The sequence below is a fragment of the Myotis myotis genome, unplaced genomic scaffold (genome assembly GCF_014108235.1).
Source record: "Myotis myotis isolate mMyoMyo1 unplaced genomic scaffold, mMyoMyo1.p scaffold_m19_p_13, whole genome shotgun sequence".
In the NCBI taxonomy this organism is placed as follows: Eukaryota; Metazoa; Chordata; class Mammalia; order Chiroptera; family Vespertilionidae; genus Myotis; species Myotis myotis.
In genome coordinates this window covers 43006214-43027161 of record NW_023416317.1, presented here as the reverse complement: position 1 = coordinate 43027161, position 20948 = coordinate 43006214, and the positions used below count along the sequence as shown (strand labels likewise).

At 39.2% G+C, this 20948-nt stretch overlaps 1 protein-coding gene across 5 annotated transcripts in view; it reads right to left on the bottom strand.

The window, feature by feature from the left end:
• Positions 1–6186: 6186 nt before the first annotated feature.
• The window catches only part of ZCWPW2 (zinc finger CW-type and PWWP domain containing 2), a 97930-nt gene continuing 83168 nt past the window's right edge, over positions 6187–20948 (bottom strand). For all 5 annotated transcript variants that reach the window (XM_036332813.1, XM_036332810.1, XM_036332811.1 and 2 more), the window contains 4 exons: positions 19921–19979; positions 18276–18343; positions 10329–10453; positions 6187–6780 (listed from right to left, as the gene is read on the bottom strand). In XM_036332813.1, the coding sequence (XP_036188706.1) occupies positions 6619–6780; positions 10329–10453; positions 18276–18343; positions 19921–19979 (414 nt within the window). In that variant the 3' untranslated portion in view covers positions 6187–6618. The remainder of the gene's footprint in view (positions 6781–10328; positions 10454–18275; positions 18344–19920; positions 19980–20948) is intronic.

Below are 20948 nucleotides of genomic sequence, written 5' to 3'. Positions count from 1 at the left end.
AGGGGACACTTTGCATATTAGTCTTTTATATATAGATTTGGTGAGACAAATCTGTCACATATTCTGTTAGCTACCTAATGCTGTGTAACAAATTACCCCAAACATTAGTAGCTTAAAACAATGAGCATTTATTATCACATGTGGTTTCTATGGGTCAGGAACCTAGGAGTGGCTTATCTGAGTGATATTGGCTCAGGGTGTCTTAGGAAGTTGTAGTCAAGATACTGACCTGGGTTGTGGTCATCTGAAGGCTTGACTGGTGCTGGAGGATCACTTCCAGAGGAGCTCCCTCACACGGCTGTCAAGTTAGTGCTGGCTGTTGGCAGGAGGCTTTAGGTTCTCACCACGTAGACCTCTCTGTAGGGCTGTCTGAGCATCCTCATGAGGTGCAGCTGAATTCTTCCAGTTGAGTGATCCAAAAGAGAGCAACGTGGATGCTGCATAGTCTTTTATGGCCTAGCCTTGGACATCACACTGTGTCATGTTTACAATACCTTAATGGTTACACAGATGAGCCCTACTTGATGTTGAAAGAGACCACACAAGAGTGTGAATACCAGACGGTGAGAATCATCCTGGAGACTGGCTACAACACACATGAAAAAGTGACAGAGCATGCATGCCTGTGTATAATTAAATACTAAATTTTAAAAACATTCAAGGTTCAATCAGTTTGAGAACTTGGACTCATATAATTAGAATGGCTAAGTTAAATGGCAAATATAATCCTTATTTGGGCAAGGATGTTTGGTCCAGATATTTTTATAACATAAATTCCATTCATTCATTTGTTCAGCAAATATTTATTTATTAAATCAATATTTATAAACAATATTTATAGGCCCTTGCTTGCTGTACTAGGTCCTGGGATTATGAATCAAGTCCAGACTCTGAGAAGGAGGTACTTATTGTGTATAAGGTCAAAATTTTAGAGCAATAATAGTTTTAAATAAATGTAAATACTTTGTGCAAGGGGAGGCGGGGTGGAAACAAGAACCATCACCAAAGCCAGTTTTCCTCTGGGCACTCACAACAGAAATTACAATATACAAAATAATCACATGTGTGGATGGAAAATAAAATAGTCTTTATGCTCTCCTTATTAGCAACTTCAATTTACTACAAGAAAGGTGGATTTGGGAAATAACCAGCTAAGTATTTTAACATCCAAAAATTCACCGATCATGAATATAATACATGAAAGAAAGCCACATGATCACCTTACTAACAGCAATCAGTAGAAACTGATCTATTTCCCTGTCCAAATTGCCATGTAGCTTCCTAGATTTTTAAATGTATCTGTCCACCGAAACATTTTCCAGCCCAATGACTTTCCACTAGTATTGGTCACAACAAAGACTGATCAAAAGGACATTTATTCTAAATCAAGTAACCATTGTTTTGCTTTGTTTTTAACATTTCTCTTCTCCCTGCCATTACCTGATATATTATTCTTATCTCAGTCACTTTTGGGGCCAAGTCTATGGCCTATGTTAATGCTAATTTTCATCCCCTCTAAGGAATTAACAAAAAACCTACCATCTTATAGTCATTTAGTCAATGTTCTTTAAGACAGAGATTAACCCAATGCACTGTAATAAGTAACATGAAATTCAAGTAGAAACCAAACCACAATAGAGAAATAGATACTCTCATACAGCTCTAGTGGAAGATAACAAAGGATAGGCATAGAAAGCCTTACCACTGTGTAAGGCTCTTATTTATTAATTTCTAGGAATGTACACAAAGATGGAAAGAGGAAGATGTTCATGGCGAAATGGTTTATAATTATGAAAACAATCAAGAGACTATTTCATTGTGTAAATGTAAATATAATAAAATACTAATAATTTCTTAAAAATCAGGTTGTAGAACAATATTTCATGGCATAAAATGTGTTTACAATATATAGTTAAGAGAGAAAAGCAATGTGATTGATATTACATACCGTATGTGCTTTCAAAAGTATATATTTACTACAACCACCACCTTATGTTCAAACAAGCAGTGTTTGCACATAGAACTTTTTGGAAAACATTTCTAATAGGGTAGGTTGGCATAAAATTTAAAATCAATACAAATGCTCTAACCATGCAAGGCACCCAGGGGTGGGCAAACTTTTTGACTGGAGGGCCACAATGGGTTCTTAAACTGGACCGGAGGGCCGGAACAAAAGCATGGATGGAGTGTTTGTGTGAACTAATATAAATTCAAAGTAAACATCATTACATAAAAGGGTACGATCTTTTATTTCAATAGTTTTATTCATTTCAAACGGGCCAGATCCGGCCCACGGGCCGTAGTTTGCCCATGGCTTCACTATGATATGGTCTGGGTGGGGCACAAAGGGAAGGGCATGTGGGCCCTACTTCCTGGAACTCACACTGCAGGAGCGGAAATCCCTCCTGACACAGATACCTAAGAGAGTTACCAATAACTGAATTAATATGCTATTGCACCAAAGAGCTTTAAATTGCTGGAGCTGGTTAAAAATGCATTAGCTCTTCCCCAACAAGATTCTGAGAGCACAGTAAAATCAAAAAGGCTGCTCTGGCTGCCCGGCGAACTTGAAGTAATGAGGTCTGTGAGTTGACTCGTACAGAAGAAAATGATATTAAGCTTTCATGGAGGACAAATGAAAGTATCTACCTATAACCTCTCTGACAGCCAGAGATCCTTTGCCATTTAAAACTCTGTGGCTATGGTGCATTATTTCCAGGCAGCCAAGAGTTTAATAAGACTTCGCGGAGACACCTAACCTTCCAGTCACTGGCTGCCTGCTGGCAACCCTAAGGCGCTCGCTGTGGAAGCTGACAATCTGAGCTAACATCAGGGCACAGTTTTCTCAGACAATGGGGCACAGGTTGGCATAGTAATGTCTGCCTGCTGCCCCCACCCTCCTTCTCCAATCATGCACATTGCAGAATAGTCTTGATTCCAAGCCAATCGCAGCACCCAGAACCCTTGGGTGTTTAAACCAGCAGATTCTGGTGATCACTGTTCTCATGACTGCATGACTTGGATTCCCTATTGAATGAGGTGCTGCCCCTTTAGGATGATATAGGAGGATTTCTTTGAGCAGAGCCCAACCTGCTTGGCGCAGCCTTAATCCCCATCCCCTGCCCTCTCCACCCCCTGCATTCTGGTACTGGGATTAGGGGCTGGGTGTTTGTGTTCCTGCTTTTCTCACCTTCGTGCTTTATTCAGCCTGTGGCTTTCACCCTTTCCAGCAAGCCCACTGTCCTCCCTCCCAATTCTGGCATTGCTTCAGAGGTCTCTCTCTTACTAGACTGTAAAAATAGTAATGACAGTTACATAATGTGCTGGGCATTTTGCTAGGTGCTTTGCATGTCGGAACTCATTTTATTCTGCTCAACAACTCTAGGACATTAGTATTATTAAGACGATTATTACCATGATCATCACCATCATCCTAATTTTTCAGATAAGGAAAGTGAGACACGGAGAGGCTAAAGCAACTTGACCAAAGTATCACTTCCATGGGGTTGCAGGCATCAAGAGTGGGTTCACCCCTAAAGAAGTACTTAGAAGTCTTTAATTGTGGTATGCTACAGGCTTTTACAAGTACATAGTGCATTTCCTTCTTCACCTCACTGGTGGCAACAAGAGACTAACCTATCAAAAGTGCACAGGCAGCCTCCAATAAAGGTAGAGCTAAGCCTCCTACGAATGGAAATCCCTGCATAAATTCAACTTCCAGCATGGGCAAATGAACCAAGACTTCCTGGAATATAGGGCTGGATCTGATGCTCAACTCTCCAGGATCTACAGATCTCAGGACACAGCTTCTAATGGACCCAGACCTTCCCTAAGTTCATGGAGAATGTAGGCAGACAGGCTTGACCCAACTCATTCCAAAGGGTATCAGTCAGCTACTCCTCAAACCCAAATGCCTGGGCACAAGGCCTTGACATATTGCCTTATACCTCACATACCAAACTTGATATAATAAGTGTACTTAGAATTTAACCTCCCTTGGTGGGCAGATGCAATTTCCTATGATGTTCTCCTTGGACCTAGCAAGAGGTTCTAGCTATAAATTGTAAGGTATTGCCTACTACCAGGCCTGACCTACACCTCAGCTAATCACACACAGTCCTTGGTCTCAGTCCCCCAAAAGCAGGTGTGTTACTTCAGGTTCTGTCCAAAGGAGCATGTTAGTTCAATGGGCATAGAAGAGGCATGGCAGGGGTGGTCAGAAAAGAAATGCTCAGAGCCAACAATAATCATGGTCATAACTTGCATAGTTTTCCACATGTTCTCTGCTTTCTGGATGAAAAAACAAAAACCTCGGCTCAGAGAAGTTGAGTAACTTGCCTCAAGTCTCCCAGCCAGTAGATGGCAGCACCAGGATCTGAAGGCAGGCATTCTGTTTGCAGAGCCCCACTGCTATGCCATCTCAGTACACAGCCTGTGTTGGAACACCGGACATTTACCAGCAGGGAGGGTGTGCCAGCCAGGCAGGATTCTCAGCCCTGACTCTCCCTTCATCCCTTTTCCTGGGGACATTCTATCTGGAAATTTGAAAGCCTTTATTCTCACATGGATAGAGGTTCCTCCAGCCTCTTCTTAGAAGGAGTCTGCGGTTTTCACTGAAGACAGAACCACCCAAATAATTGCTCTTAGAACTATTTTGAGCTGCTCAAGTACACAACGTCTTCAGTGGAAATTCCAGACTTCTAACACTCAGAACATGGCAAAAATAAATTCAATCTGAATATTTCAGTATCTGATCTGTGAAATCAGACTCTGATGACCATTGACTGTTCCACCAACAGGAATTAGTTGCAAGTGACCTAATTGATCTTCTAGATGGGGGGTTTATATCAAACACTTGAATTGCTGATAAAGTCCTTCAGATACAATTGTAGTCATTTTTATAGTTGATTCTAAGCAGTAACAAAAAATGGGACTAATTACTTTGAGACATCTTATAGGCTGTGAATATAAAATCATACTGCCAAGAAAAGAAGGAAAAGTTTTTCAAAAATGCTGTGAAGTGAATTCAGCTGGAAGAAAGAAAGGAAGCCTTAATCTTCACTGTTTTATACCACATAGAATTTAAATATGACATGTTGAGAGATTATTCTAGTCACTCCGTTCTCAGTGTTATCGGGATGCAGGATTTGTCAAAGCACAAGTAGCATAGAATCTCTGAAGTCACACAGTTTGGCCCAAACTTGGTATTTGTCCAACATTTCTAATCTGCATGTATTGTGAATAGTAAAAACCTGGAATCATCCTTGACTCCCCCTGTCTCGTCCTTATAATCAGTTCCTAAATCCTAATAATTCATAGGTATTAATTTAGCCTGAATCTATCCAATTCTCTCCATCATAGCACCATCATACTTCACACTTGAATAACATCCACATTTGAATAAAGGGTTTAAATAACCATTGTAAAGCATGTATTTGTGCAGTAGGTTCTCAGAATCTCACAACTGAATACCCAAAGTAGTCTTCTAACTGGTCTGCTGACTCCAAGGTTACTCTCTCTCACTCTGTTCTCCACCCTGCCGTTCATGAGATCTTTTTGAAGTAGAAAAGGGATTCCACTGTTTAAACTCTTCCCTTGGTCCTTACAGTTATAAGCTCCTCTACCTGTCTACACAGCCCTCATCTGTTGTAGCTTACTTTCTTGCTATCACATGTCACTCCAGCTAATTCAACTAACAGCGGGTCCCAGATGCTCTCTTGCTTTTCTTTGGAATGTCCTTTTCCCTACCCTTATCCTCAGGAAGATAGGCAGGCATAGAGAAGGATAGCTGAAGCTGGAACTAGAGGTGGATGTGGCCAGACACACACTGTGATGCGTACAAAACTCGGTCTAGACCAACGCCCACTAAGGCAATCCCTGAAGATGGGTTTCAGGGGAGACGTTGAGAGTGGTATTGCAGGATGTGCTTTGCACTTTTCTATATGGTTTAGATTTGTTTTATAGTGAATATGTTTAACTCATCTGTCTAGATTTTTAACTACATTTGATCATCCCCATTTCCAGATTTACTGATTCAGTGGAAAAGGGTCCTGAATTCTGATCTTTCAAAGATCCCCAACAGAATATTAGCCAAATTTGAGCACTGTGCTTGAAATAATTATTTCCCATATAATAAGGCAATTTAACATTTTTGCTTTTTAAGAAAAGCTCCAACTCTGTTATATAGCCATTTTTACATTTTCTTTTATTTTGTAATAGCTTAATTCTACTACAAATACACATTCTCTAAACATATTAGATTTGAGTTATCTGTAAGAAACATAATAGATTTGTCAGCCACCTTAACATCCATATTTGAATAAAGGGCTTAAATAACTATTGTAAAGCATGTATTTGTGCAGTAAGTTTCACAACCCATTTTAAACTTAGGGCAAACAAGAAAAACAAACTACAAACATTAGGGTTTCTTAAATTCTTAAACTGTCACACTAACTTAAATATCATTTGATTGAACCTCAAAACAATGTATATCCTCAAAATGTAAAGTAGGAAGCTATTACAAATATCAACTTTGGTATAATACATACCTATTTCACTAAACATTTTAAGTTTTTGACTTTGTTTTTATAATTACCTTTTGAAAATATTTATAATGCCCTATAATTCAGATATCAAAGCATCGATTTCATTAAACTTGTTAGTTATATTTTCAATACATTCCCCAGCTTTTAATTTTATCCCGTCAATTATAACATAGTCCTCTTCACAGTGGTTTTCAAATGGACTGCTTGCAGAAGCGTCAGGGCCCCACTGAGGCAACTGTAAAAATAACCACACAATTCATCAGTACTACTCAACTGTATCTGAAGACTAGGTTCAGTTATTTGAACAAAACATAAAGTAATTGGTAAGTCTTGAACCACAGCAGTTACACAAAGTTTTCTGTTATGGTGGTGGTCAAAAAATGATCCCTATGTATAGTATAATGTATAGTAAATGTACTATAAAACTTAGGTCTTGCTGAAACCGGTTTGGCTCAGTGGATTGAACGTCGGCCTGCAGACTGAAAGGTCCCAGGTTTGATTCCGGTCAAGGGCATGTACCTGGGTTGTGGGCACATTCCCAGTAGGAGATGTGCAGGAGGCAGCTGATCGATGTTTCTCTTTCATCAATGTTTCCAACTCTCTATCTCTTTTCCTTCCTCTCTGTAAAAAATCAGTAAAATATATTTCAAAACAAAACAAAAACAAAACAAAAACAACTTAGGTCTTGTCTGTTCCCCAACACTACACTTTTAGTTTTAATTTTATATTTTGAAAAAATTGGATCATTTTAATTCTGTGAGTTTTCTATATTTGTTTACTTTTAAAACTATTATTATAGGGAATACAACTTAAAGCTATTTTAGTCACATTTTCTGTGGTCATCTTCTCACAAGCATCTGCATTCCTCACAAACAGTGATAGTTTTCTTAAGCTTGTTTAGACAGGACACTGGTAAAAACAATGCAAACATACGCATACATGGGAGATTTATAACTTCAAGGTTCATTGGAGTTAACTTCCCAGGAAATTCAAGGAAAAAATGTAAATAAGTATTTTCATATATCAAAAGTATACTATAATATAAATAATTATTAAGTAAATGGTTTTCTTTGTAAATGGATTATCTAATTTATAAATTACTCAGATGGATTTTATAAAAATCTGAAATGAATCCCCTCCCATTGCTTGCCAAGTCAGGACATGTCGACCTGTGTTAATATTAGCTAAAGAAGAAAATAATCAGGAAGGTGACTCCACTGAGGAAAATAATCTAAGTATTTCAATGACAAATAGAAATAAATTCTGATTTTCCATATGTATGCTGTTTTCATGTTGCTACTCTCATCCATTAGTATAGATGCTTGCGAGAAATCAACCTGAAAACTCATATGTGAAGTGAATGATGAAAACATCATCAAATTTACAACTTTGAAAATAGCTCAGACAATATTTGCTTGGAGTATGAACATGCTCAGAACTTTAAAGTTATCAGGTGGTTCTTTTTGGTGGATTAGCTTATAAGAGGCCACTTTTTCCAAAAAACAAAATGCAGCTCCCATTTTATGTGGGAAAGGAAGGGAGGGAGGGAGGGAGGGAGGGAAGGAGGGAGGGAGGGAGGGAGGAAAGAAACCCCTGAGGTGATCACTTCTTTGCGTTTAAAGTGGAAGTCACTCCAGCTTTGATCATTGGTTTCATTGCTATTCTCCTTGCATAAAAGTGAACAAGGCCCTACATATCCTGAGCCTGGTGTGAATGCCAGACGTACAAAGCTCAGTGTGGAGAGTGGCTTATAAACCAGTCGGCAGGAGGCCTTCCCCTGCCTGCCGGCAAGTTAAAATGGTTAATCTTTACAATTCCTAAATGCCTTTTGAGAGCATATAATATTACAAGAATCTAAAACAAAAAGCAAGCTCTTGCCTGGTGATGTATTAAAACTATGTATTTTACCTGAAGAAATAAAAATCAGAAGTAATTCTCTGTTTTATCAAGTTACTAGTTATAATGGCAAAACAGAAGCCAATTCTGTGACTGTAAAAGCCCCAGGACATCTCTATAAAAATCAACCTGGCTGTTTTTTGAAAAGACAAACTGCAAAGACTGAAAACACATTGTACAGAACCATATGGTGCTCAAACAAAACACACATTTGCTAGAAAAGAAAAATGTACAGTAATCTATAATAAAAGGGTAACATGCTAATTAGACCGGACGTCCTTCCTGACGAAGCCGGGCTAGAGGGAAGCCAGCTCCGGTCCTGGGTGCCTGAGGGCAGCCCAAGGGAAGCCAGCCTGGGTCCTGGGTGCTGGAGGGAAGCCGGTGCCGGCAGCCGGGATAGGAAGGCCTACTCTTGCACAAATTTTCGTGCATCGAGCCTCTAGTTAAATATAAGATACATCACTAATCTATAGATCTTGTTCTATAAAAGGTGAGATACAGAAAACAAGTTTTTTGAAAAAAGGAACTCTAAATGGAAAAATAGCATTTTCAACTGATTAAGAAAACCATCATGTTTTTCAACTTAGTAAGAGTTTTTAACATTAATTTTACATATTTTTTAACACACTGATCTCCTTAATTGTAAATTCTGTACATTCTCTTGATTTCTAAATCAATAAAGGAGGTGTTTAAGAATCTTCTTTATTGTTGTTGAAGTTATGAATAAAATCATGCAATTGGGCAGTCTTCCAAAGTGTGTATACAATATTTTCATTTTGGGGGGGATGAGTAGTTAATCAAAGTGAGAATGTGGGGAAAGAGATAAAGTAAAGATATCTTTTCACTCATTCTCTTTAGTGACCGCCATTGCCATTTCTCACCTATAGTAACAACTAACCTTAGAAGTCACTACGTGGAGCACTTTTCCCAGTTTGTCTTATTTAACCCTCCAAACAATCCTCTGAGGCAAGTGATGAGCAACTTTGCCAAATTACAGGAGTCGTCAATGGCAAGACCAGGGCTAGGACGCAGGCATTATATTCTAGAGTCAGTGCTCCTAACCACTGTGCGCTGGACTCCAGACCCACTACCTATCTAAATGATTGAATGAGAGAATGAATAACGCCATAAGGGTACCTGACTCCTCGCTGCCATTCTTCCTAACTCAGGGAACAGCTATGCTGCCTGTGGAAGGGGCTGCCTTATGACTTATTTTTTTCACACCTACCACATCGCTGCTCTGTATTAATGACCTGGGAGTTTAGTAAGACAAACCAGGAAAAGATACACGGAGCTCATGTGCTGAGCAGTTTATCAACCAATTTAAATTTCTGTTGTCATATATAAGTATTAAATAAAGTTAAGGACACATGGCCTTTCTCAGCCCAACATGTTGGCCAAAAGGAAAAGAAGGACAAGTCTAGATATGAATGGTGAAATGTATTTCAATAACAGATTCTACCCTCGTATTTTAATAATGGAGCCTGTCCCTATAGAAGCTATCCCTCTGCATGAAATAGAGAGGGCAGATTTCCCCAGCGGCTCTAACCCCAGCGCCCCTCCTGACTGTGGAGACTGGCAGTGCGGAGGAGACCTCTTTAGTAGCATTCCATTCACTACATCAAGCCCCTTCCATCTCTCTTCTATTTCAACCTCAAAGATCTGAAACAAAAAGAGCACCTCTGCTGAAACTCAGGTATTTTTTCAAAGACTGATAGGTCTATTCTGATTTCTCAACAGGCTACTAGTTTACCATTCAGCTCATGATAATCAAGGGCTCAAACTTGAGAAGTGAGAAAGGGTTTCCATATACTTAAAATGTCCACCCAGGAACAATCTCTGCCATGTAAAGAATTTGAAGTGGTTTCTTATAACTATTAATATTACCTTTTCTCCTGTATTTATTTCCTCCCCACGTTCCTCTTCAGGATCATCCGGTGTTGCTGTGGGTTCTAGAGCTTGCTGTAGCATTTGCTCCAGTTCTTTTAGTAAAACTTCTGTCTCAGAGACAACTAAAGAAACATAATTAATATAGTAAAAAAATGCTACATCTTCATTCAATCTAATTCCTAATCTTAGCCACCACAAAAGAGGAAATCTTCCAAATGTTACAAGAAAAGAAATAATATTTTGTATAAATTTCACATATGCCCTCTACTTGACACAAAATTGTTATAGATTTCAAGGTGAATATTTTACAATTATTCCTTGAAAAATGTAGATGACATTTTTGCTATATGTTAAGTACCCCAAAGCAACAAAAGCTCACTAAAATGTGGTGTGCTTTTTTTTTGAATCAGGAACCAAGGACACTAAACTAAATTATGTTATTAATAGACCAGGGGTCAGCAGACTTTTCCTGTGAAAGGCCAGAGAGTATATTTCAGGCTTTGTGGGCCAGATGGTCTCTGTCACAACTACTCAATTCTGCTGCAGTAGTGCAAACCATAGACATGTACACTAACAAATGAGAGGGACTATGTTCCAATAAAATTTCATTTATGAAAACAGGCAGCCAACGGTAGGACTGAGGGCCACAGTTTACCAGTCTCTGCAATAAATTATTAAAATTACTCTTTAAAAGGGAGCCATATGATTAAGTGGCTAGGCTAGACACAGGCTAGTTTATTCCTAATCCAAATATCAACACATCTTAATTGCCTAATCTGATATTTTTTTAAAAACACACTTAAAAGTTTTTTGTGTGTATGCTACTGTGATAGGAATATATTAAGTTGGCAAAAAAAAAAAATCTGATAATTCACTGAACTTGCTGAGATAACACAATACCCCCCAAAGAAATAAACACCTATTATAACTCTATAGACTCAACTACTGATTAACAATATGCAACTGAATTTCTGATTTAAGTAAAAAAAAAGCACTTTCATTTGCTATAGAGTCTTGTTGAGGTAATGATCAAGGAAAGGAGGCCATGTGGAGCCTGCTGTCCCGCACAAGAGACAGATGGAGCACCTGAGAAGTCCTTCCAAAGGCAACATGATTCAAAGAGAAAGGCCATGAATACACATCCCATCCCCTTGCACTCTGGTTACAAAAATCTGACACACCACCTCCTATTATCCACTGTTCATTGGCAGACCACCACAAATCACACTAATAGAACAGCTGAAAGTTTATGGAACATGAAAATAGACCCAGCAAGATACACACTTTAGAGCTCAAATATTATCATTGAATACAGAAGCAAGGTGTTCCCAGCAATAGCATTAATTTTTACTGTAACTTTTGAATGCACTTAAATTTTTTTTATTAATACTGTTTAGGAAAAGTGAGATATATATCCATATGAGATTATAGCCACACATGCACGCGCGCACAAACATACTTGTAAAATAAGCATGTTGTAAGGTAAAAAACAAAAATTATGTGAAAAGTTTGATGCATTGTTTCCTTTTCTCGATTTCAAAAGAAGCCATACTTTATTGCCATCTTTGTTGATAAATTTCTCTTACCTATTATTTGTAAGAAAGAAATTTTAAAATTCTGCTAAAATACTGTTTATTAAATAATGGTGTTAAATAAGATCATGGAAGATTATTAAATAGAAAGTTTTCCTTCCCTGGTTGTTCCTATAATACTGAAAAAACAATTTTTAGTTTACATTTTTCACATTCCAATTTTTAATTATTTTATTTTTTAGAGAGGAGGAATAGGAGGGGGAGAGAGAGAGGGGGAGGGAGGGAGGGAGGGAGGGAGGGAGGGAGGGAGGGAGGGAGGGAGGGAGGGAGAGAGGGAGAGAGAGAGAGAGAGAGAGAGAGAGAGAGAGAGAGAGAGAGAGAGAAAGATGAAAGAAAACATCGATCAGCTGCCTTCTGCATGCCCCCTTACCAGGGATTGAGCCCACAACCCAGGCATATACCCTGACTGGGAATCAAACAGGCTACCTTTCCTTGCATGGGATGACGCTCAACCAACTGAGCTACACCAGCCAAGGCACATTATAATTTTGTCTACAAAAGAAATTTTTCTGTCCACATTTACTGCTTTCCCCAATTTCCTTTATATTAAATCAACAAATATTTATTCTGTGCCTACTAAGGGCCAGGGACTCAAGAGAACAGGTGTAGACCAATAAGACTTCCTGGCCCTCATGTCTTCACAGACAATCTTGGGGTTTTTCAGAACAGCTTGAAAACAGCATTCTGATAAGCCATCCCACACTTTAGGACCAGTTCCTATGTTCAAAAATAAAACAAGCAAAAACTTTAATTGATATGTTAGTTTCAGCCACATAGATCTGTGTTCTAGGGTAACTGCTGAAGCCTAAGAACATGAAGTCTGAACTATTACATTATAGAACGATGGTATTCAAATTTTGATGGGCATAAGAATCACCTGGAAAGTTTATCTAAAAATATGAAAGCTACCCTATATCCAGAATTTTCTAGAGGAATGTACATTTTTGCTGAAGCACTTTTGTTAATGAAATTGACCTCTATATATGACAAACTTTTCACTTAGTAACCTGTTACTTAACAGACCACTATTTGTGGTTACTTTACACTGATTCTCCAGTCCTACTCACAGGTGTTGTGTTTTCCTGCTTTACATTCTGAATCTAAGGCTATTGACACTGACATTTAATGCATGGTTGAGAAGATGGATTTTGAGCTATGCTGTAAAGGAAAAATGGCACAAAAACATCTTTATATTTCTAAAGCTATGCTAAAATACAATCAATTTATGATAATGAACGTCAGTGCTGAATGGCATTGTAGGCTCTCTGCTTTCAAGTGATCTGGAAAAATACGTACACTGCTTTTTGAACAAGGGTAAAGTAATGGATGACTTCATAAATCAACCAGGGTTCATAATACCAACTTGACGGATGTCAAATCCTGTTTCCAGAGCCACGGGAGCTTTGCTTTTCTAAATAGGTATTCCTATTTTGTGAACTGATAGAGTTCAAAAATAATTCTCAAGAAAGAGCAGTTACTGTAATCTAAAAACTAGGTTATCAAAATTGGTCAATGATAGTTTCCAAAGATAGAGACAGAATGAATGCCTTTGCTGATTGCATGACCAATCATTTTCTATCAATACTGATTATCCTGTAGTTTCCCTGACTTCTTTGAATTTGTTGTTCAGAGTAAAGTGATAGCGTTACAGCTGCTCCATCACTCAGAGAAAGTGAAAAAGAAATCTCATGCTGAAGTCCACATCTGGCTTTTAAAAATGAAGTTTTGTAAAATAAATCAAATTGTTTTTCCATTCTCAATGAGAAAGCTGTTTGTCTCAATATATCAGTCATTATTTTAAAAGCTTTCAAATGTATATTTATGGAGTTTTCTTTCAACTCTACTTCTCTATTAAATGTTAAAAGAAGCTGTTTCCATCCTATATAAAGAGGCTACTGGTTGGGTCACCCCAAAGCTGGCACTAAAAAATATCATCCCATTAATAAAAGCCTAATATGCTAAGTGTCCAGTCATCTGGTTGGCCGTTCAAACAATCAAAGTGTAATATGCTAATGATAAGCTAAGGCCGCTCAACCAACTCACTATTACATGCACTGACCACCAGGGTGCAGACAGTCGACCGGTCGACCAGTTGCTATGATGTGCACTGACCACCAGGAGGCAGACACTCTGACTGGTAGGTTAGCTTGCTGCTGGCATCTGGCCGATCGGGACTGAGCAAGATGGGCTGGACACACCCTGGAGCCCTCCCGCGGTCTCTCCCCAGCTGGCCACCTCCCACATCCATCCCCAGCCCCAATCATGCACCAGTGATGCCCCTCAGCCTGGCCTATGCCCTCTCACAATCTGGGACCACTTGGGGGATGTCAGAGAGCCTGTTTTGGCCCGAGGCAAAACGACCAGTCACTATGACGCACACTGACCACCAGGGGGCAGACTCTTAATGCAGGAGCTTTACCCTGGTGGTCAGTGCATTCCCACAGAGAGAGTGCTGCTCAGGCAGAAGCCAGGCTCATGACTGGCGAGTGCAGAAGCGGTGGTGGGAGCCTCTCTCACCTCCGTGGGGAGCAGGCCTAAGCCAGCAGTCAGACATCCCTTGAGGGCTCCCAAACTGTGAGAGGGTGCAGGCCTGGCTGAGGGAACCCCCCTGAGTGCACAAATTTCATGCAACTGGGCCTCTAGTGTTAAATAAATTTGCAGGGACATTTCAATAAGGACATTTAGAAGGCATTCTTACAGAAAACTTGGTTTGGGTTTGATTTTGAGTAACCACAAACACTCCTCTGTCTGCTTACAATGAATACAGAGATGAGTAAAATACAGCGTGAAATGTAATGAAGAAGACAGCATCATTCCTGGAGACACAAACAGAAATTGGAAGCACAAGGCTTTGTACAAGGGGCATGAAGACCAATCATATCTTACCAAGTGGTAAGATTTGTCTTGAGTAGTAAGATATCACTTCTCTCCTTGTCATGCCTTCAAGCTCCAAGGTCTTCATGCTCTTGCTAGGACCCACCCCATGATGCAGACCTTTCCTATATTAACATCCCCTTCCATGCTTACATGTCCCAAGTCAATTATGAATATGCCATTTTCTCATTTAACAATGAATGCTAATAGATTATTAGTTTGCCCTGAGTAATTATTAATATGTCAATATCTTATTTAATCAAACTTTTATAGACTGTCTATTCACCCAAAAGAAATGAGCTATTTACCAACAGAAAATAATGATACAATTTGAAAAATGATAAAACCTCAAATATTAAAAGAAATAAAAATCAATTCATTAAAGGGGATACTAATGGCAATAATTACATTTTAAAATGCTTAGACCAGTAGTTGTACCAGTGGTGTACATTTAAAAAAAATAGCTTTAAGGTTCCTGGTACTTAAAGCAACCAAAGAAATAGCTGCACACTTTGATTAATTTTAAGAAAAATGTGACCCTAGAAAAGTCATGTAAACTCTTAAGTGCCTCAGTTTTCTCATCAATAAGATGGGAGATATAATATCAACCTCATACAGATCTCATAAGGGTCAAACTAATACATAAAATACTTAGAAGAGTGAGGATATATAGAAATTGTTATAAGTATTGTTTTTCATTGCTATTATTATTGCTATTTATATTTCATCATTGTAGATACATTTTCTTGTCCCTAAACACTGGGGAAAATCAATTATAGGGATAATACAAATATAGGGTTGGGCAAAAATAGGTTTATAGTTGCTCACATGGAAAATAATACAATAATTAATAAATAATAATACAAGAATAAACTCTTTTCACATACTCACAAATGCAAACCTACTTTTGTCCCACCCTGTATAATATATGATATTCCTGGTATCAATTTTCCAAAAAATACAGACATGTTCCACAAACAGTTATATCTTAGATTAAATATTTACATAGTGGTGGGTATACAGTTTAAATTATTTAATGATTCCTCAACTTTTTCTTGACTATTCTGTCCTTTTGCCTCACAAGAATTAATTTATTGCCAGAAACAGTCCTTTCCATGTTGGATAAGCCAGATTTCACTGCATCTCTTTTTGTTTGTTTGTTTGTGTGTTTTTTTTAATATATTTTATTGATTTTTTACAGACAGGAAGGGAGAGAGATAGACAGTCAGAAACATCGATGGGAGAGAAACATCGATCAGCTGCCTCCTGCACATCTCCCACTGGGGATGTGCCTGCAACCCAGGTACATGCCCTTGACCGGAATCGAACCCGGGACCCTTCAGTCCGCAGGCCGACGCTCTATCCACTGAGCCAAACCGGTTTTGGCTTCACTGCATCTCTTGCTCTTGATTACAGATGAAGAAACTGATAGTTGGAGAGTAGCTGCACTTAATTAGTTCTCCTCCTGATCTCTAAGGTGTGTGTGAGGCTGACAATTGGTAAAGAATCTATATATATAAAAAGCCAGCAACCAGAACGCTGTAAGGACCAGAACAACCCATGGCTATGACACCCACTGTGGCTAGCGAACCCGCCCGATGGGGGGGTGGGGATGCTGGCCAATCTCACGCGGCCCCTCCCCCCAGCCAGCCTGGCCCTAATCGGGCCCGATCGGGGTGGGCCTGCCAGCCAACCTCCCACCATCTTCTCCTCCCCCCGACAGGCCTGGCCCCGATCCACCCCAATTGGGGATGGGCCAGCCAGATCCCACCCATGCACGAATTTGTGCACTGGGCCTCTAATAACTTCATAAAAGAACAACAAATCTGGAGTAGTAGACTAATAGGAAAGATGGTCCAAAAAGTAGGGCTTGCAGAGATTCCAGAAGAAGATGGTATAATTTTCCTGTATTACTTGATCTAGGGTTGATTCTGCCTTAAGAATACATGTGAGATATTGGAGGCTTGCATTTAGGGATCCATAGAAATATAGGTAGCAGGTAAAATATTTGAAGAGGGTTAAACTACTATTAAATAATTACTCTCTCAATATGTAGACAGCTCTTGCAAAGAAAATTGTAGGCTAGATGTTTCTGCTCTTCAGATGTTCAAATGAGATGGAGGAGTAAAACACAGATTAGGCTATTTTAACAATTAACCATTGAGACTTTTAAAGCCACACAGAATGTGAGACTCCTGAAAAAGCTTCCCTTCCCATGGATCACTCCTGAGATGAATTCACTCGCTTACACAGAAGAGTCACTTCCCGTCAATGAGCTCCTGGCTGCACTAGGTTTCTTGTGCAGTAACCCTTGCAAGCTCGAGGGTAGAAGGATCCCAGCGATGGGGCCCTCAGCTGTGGTGCCAGGTCTTCCTAGTGGAAACTCAGTCATGGATAAGCTACAGGAATATCTGAACTGATCTTGTGAAGCAAAGGGACAAAATAGCCAAAAAGGGCATCTTAATTAAAAGGAAAGAAGCAGCCAAATAAGAAGAGATAGAAACAACAGAATTTTGTAGTAGTTTAAGAGAAGAATAAAGGATTAAAAGTAACAATAACTATCCCAACCTTTCTCTGCCTGTTTTTCTTTCTTTCAATGAGACTATAAGTAAGTGACTATTTAGCTAATTGAAACACAGTGCCATAGGATCTGGGGGTGGCTACTAGTGAAAGGGAGGACGGCATGAATAACTTCTGGAGGTTCACTGTGCTTTGAAACCTCTGTAAGACTGCCTAAGTTCCAACTTGCAAATAAGCATTTGCCTGCTTTTCAAGGCACAAAAATGTACAAAGGGTAAAGCACTTTTGAAATTAAAACCTTCTCCCTGCATTCCACATTCACCTACTGTGTTCTAATACCAACGGCTATTCAGCTGGGAGCCCCAGGCTGCCACTTTTCTTCCTTCTCTCCCTTTGGCACTTCACTCCATTTGGAATGGAGAGGTCTGAACTGAAATGTATTTTTTCTGATATTTCTTCCCACAACTGCTGGTACTTTATTTTAAAAAAAGTTATTTCCAGAAAGTCTTCTCCATGTTGGATAAGCCGGTTTTCACTGCATCTCTTGATTACAGATGAAGACACTGATAGTTGGAGAGGGAAAGTAGCTGCTCATGATTAGCTCTCCTCCTGACCTCTAAGGTGTGTGTGTGTATGGGGGTGGGGGTGACAATTGGTAGAGAATAACTTCATAATGGAACAGCAAATCTAGAGCAGTAGACTAATAGGAAAGATGGTCCAAAAAGGAGGGCTTGCAGAGATTCCAGAAGATGGTACATGCTAAAAACAAGAACAGTTAATTCAAAGGAATAGAAATGTAAAGACAATTGAAAAGCCCTAGAATGTAAATCAATACTCAAAATAACCCACTAATGTTTCTCAGATATGTATATATTATTTTTCTTCAAAGGACTACAACTATATTTGGTAGTATTAAATAGAAGTAAAAGAGCTAAAAGTAGGACAGGCCTTCACATACCCATATTTTCCTTTGATAAGGCATCATCTGTACAAACATTTTCAAAACAGCATTTTAAAATAGCTTTCCTAGAAAAAAATATGACATAGTTAGTTTCAAATAATCTGTCATGTATATTTAAATGACCATTTATATATATGCATTGGTAATCATAAATTATGAATATATATTTACTTTAAAGTACTCTTCCTTGTTTTATACTGTAAGGCAGTATGATACAGTGAAAAACCAAAGGGAAATAGTATTGATTTGGGTTCTCTCTAGGTGAAAAGCACTAATAATCTACCAAGCACCTTACATAGGCTTTTTCATGTAATCCTTCCCCCAGAAACTTACTAAGTAATTGTCAGTCCCATTGTGTAAAGAAACCGAGGCTCTGAGAAGTTGAGCAACTTGACAACATAGGTAAGTGGTTGAGCATGACACACTAAATTCTGTCTGACTGCAAAATCCATGCTATTCCACTACATGGTGTTGCTGATTAAGAGTCAGAAAACATTTGTCCAAATACATTTTCTCTAACCATAAGATCTTTAAAAAGCCACTTAGCTTCTCTAAGCCACAAGTTCTTCACCTTTTAAATGGAGATGACTGTGGTACTCTCCCTACCTATTTCGATGGGGTTACTGGGAAATATAAATGAGATAAGGCATTTTTAAAATCATTTTTAAAACTTTAATTATTCATCTTCTGAAAAAGGACTATCAGAGTTAGTCTTTGTGTAGGACTCACTTTAACACAGTACTGATTACCATTCATTAAAAATAAATAAACAAACAAACAATGGCTGGTTCAAAGATAAACACTAAAATTTGTCATCAGTGCTTATTAATTCACTAGAGGCCCAGTGCACGAAATTCGTGCACCTGGGAGGGGGGGATCCCTCTGCCCGCCCTGCACCCTCTCCAATCCAGGACCCCTCAGGGGATGTCCGACTACTGGTTTAGGCCCGATCCCACAGGGACTGCTGGCTCTTAACTGCTTGCCTGCCTGATTGCCTGATGGCCCCTAACCCCTCTGCCTGTATGATGGCCCCTAACCCCTCTGCCTGCCTGATGGCCCCTAACCATCTCTGCCTGCCTGATCTCCCCTAACCGCCTCTGCCTCAAACCCACACCCAGGACCCAGACTTCCCTCCCTCTGACCAGCTGCAGGCACCCGGAACCTGGGGCGGCTTTGCCCAGGCTGGCCACAGGTGCTCAGAACTGGGGGCAGGCAGCTTTGCCCAGGCTGCAGCTGCCAGCACCTGGGACTACAGGTGGGCGGCTTCTCCTGGGCCCAGCTTTGTCAGGAAGGACATCCGGAAGATGTCCAATCTAATTAGCATATTTCCCTTTTATTAGTCTAGATTATAAAGGCCTGTTTCTGGTTCCCATGACCTACTTTAAACTGAAAACCTGCTTCTCATCTAGTTGCTCACATGATATTAAAAGTCCTGGTTCAACATTTTTTTATAAACACCAAACTTTCTCCATACTTCTAAAACTACTACTTATCATTTTATTAATTCTTTTAGAAAATTTTAAACCCAATTGTCTCCCTAGAGAAACAGAATCAAGAGCCAGGGGGAAATGCCATATAATAAGTAAACCCAATATATATTTCAATTTTATTATAATACTTTCTAATTAAAAAGAAAACATACCTGTTCCTTTTTCTGAATTTGGGCTTTTTCGTTTCAGTATTATTTTTGGAAACTGGCAACTGTAAATAACAACAAAAAAGATGAGACAATTCATATGGGATGGATGAGCTCAGTAAAATAGTGGGTCCTATATGGGCCCAGTAATTTAGCCCATAGTCCTGAACAACACCCTAGGTCATTGGTCAGCAAACTCATTAATCAACAGAACCAAATATCAACAGTACAACAATTGAAATTTCTTTTGAGAGCCAAATTTTTTAAACTTAAACTATATAGGTAGGTACATTGTTATTAACTTAATTAGGGTACTCCTAAGGCTTAGGAAGAGCCACACACAAGGGGCCAAAGAGCCGCATGTGGCTCGTGAGCCGCAGTTTGCCAGCCATGGCCCTAGGTCAATTCTATGTCAACCAACTTCACAGTCCCTGCAACTGCACTGATCTGCTCAACTTCCAGGAATGGTAGGCTGATTCAGATGAATATTATCCCCTGCATCCAGGTTTGTCACCTTCACATACACATAAAAATACTAAGTAAAACAACTTTTTAAGTCTTAATACATATATGACCATTAAAGAAAGGAAAATAAATATGTATGTGCCAGAAACATGAGGAATGCAACACCATATAGGTGGGAACTGGCATGGTGAAGGCCACAAGGAATTTGTACCAGGATAGGCAAAGGACTTGGGACTGGGGTTTTAATGATTCAGCAAAGATACAATGAAGAATGTGGAGAAATTAGAACCTCATACATCGCTGAGAATGTGAAATGGTGGAGTCACTTTGGAATACAGTTTGACAGTTCCTCAAATGCTAAGTGTAGAGTTACCCTATGATCTAGCAATTCCACTGCTAGTTATATACCCAAGAGAAATAAAAACATGTCCACACAGAAATTATACATGAACATTCATAACATGATTGATAATAGCCAGAAAGTAGGAACAACCCAAATGTCCATCAGTAGATAGATAACATGTGGTATAGTCATACAATGGAATATTATTTAGTCTTTAAAAATAATG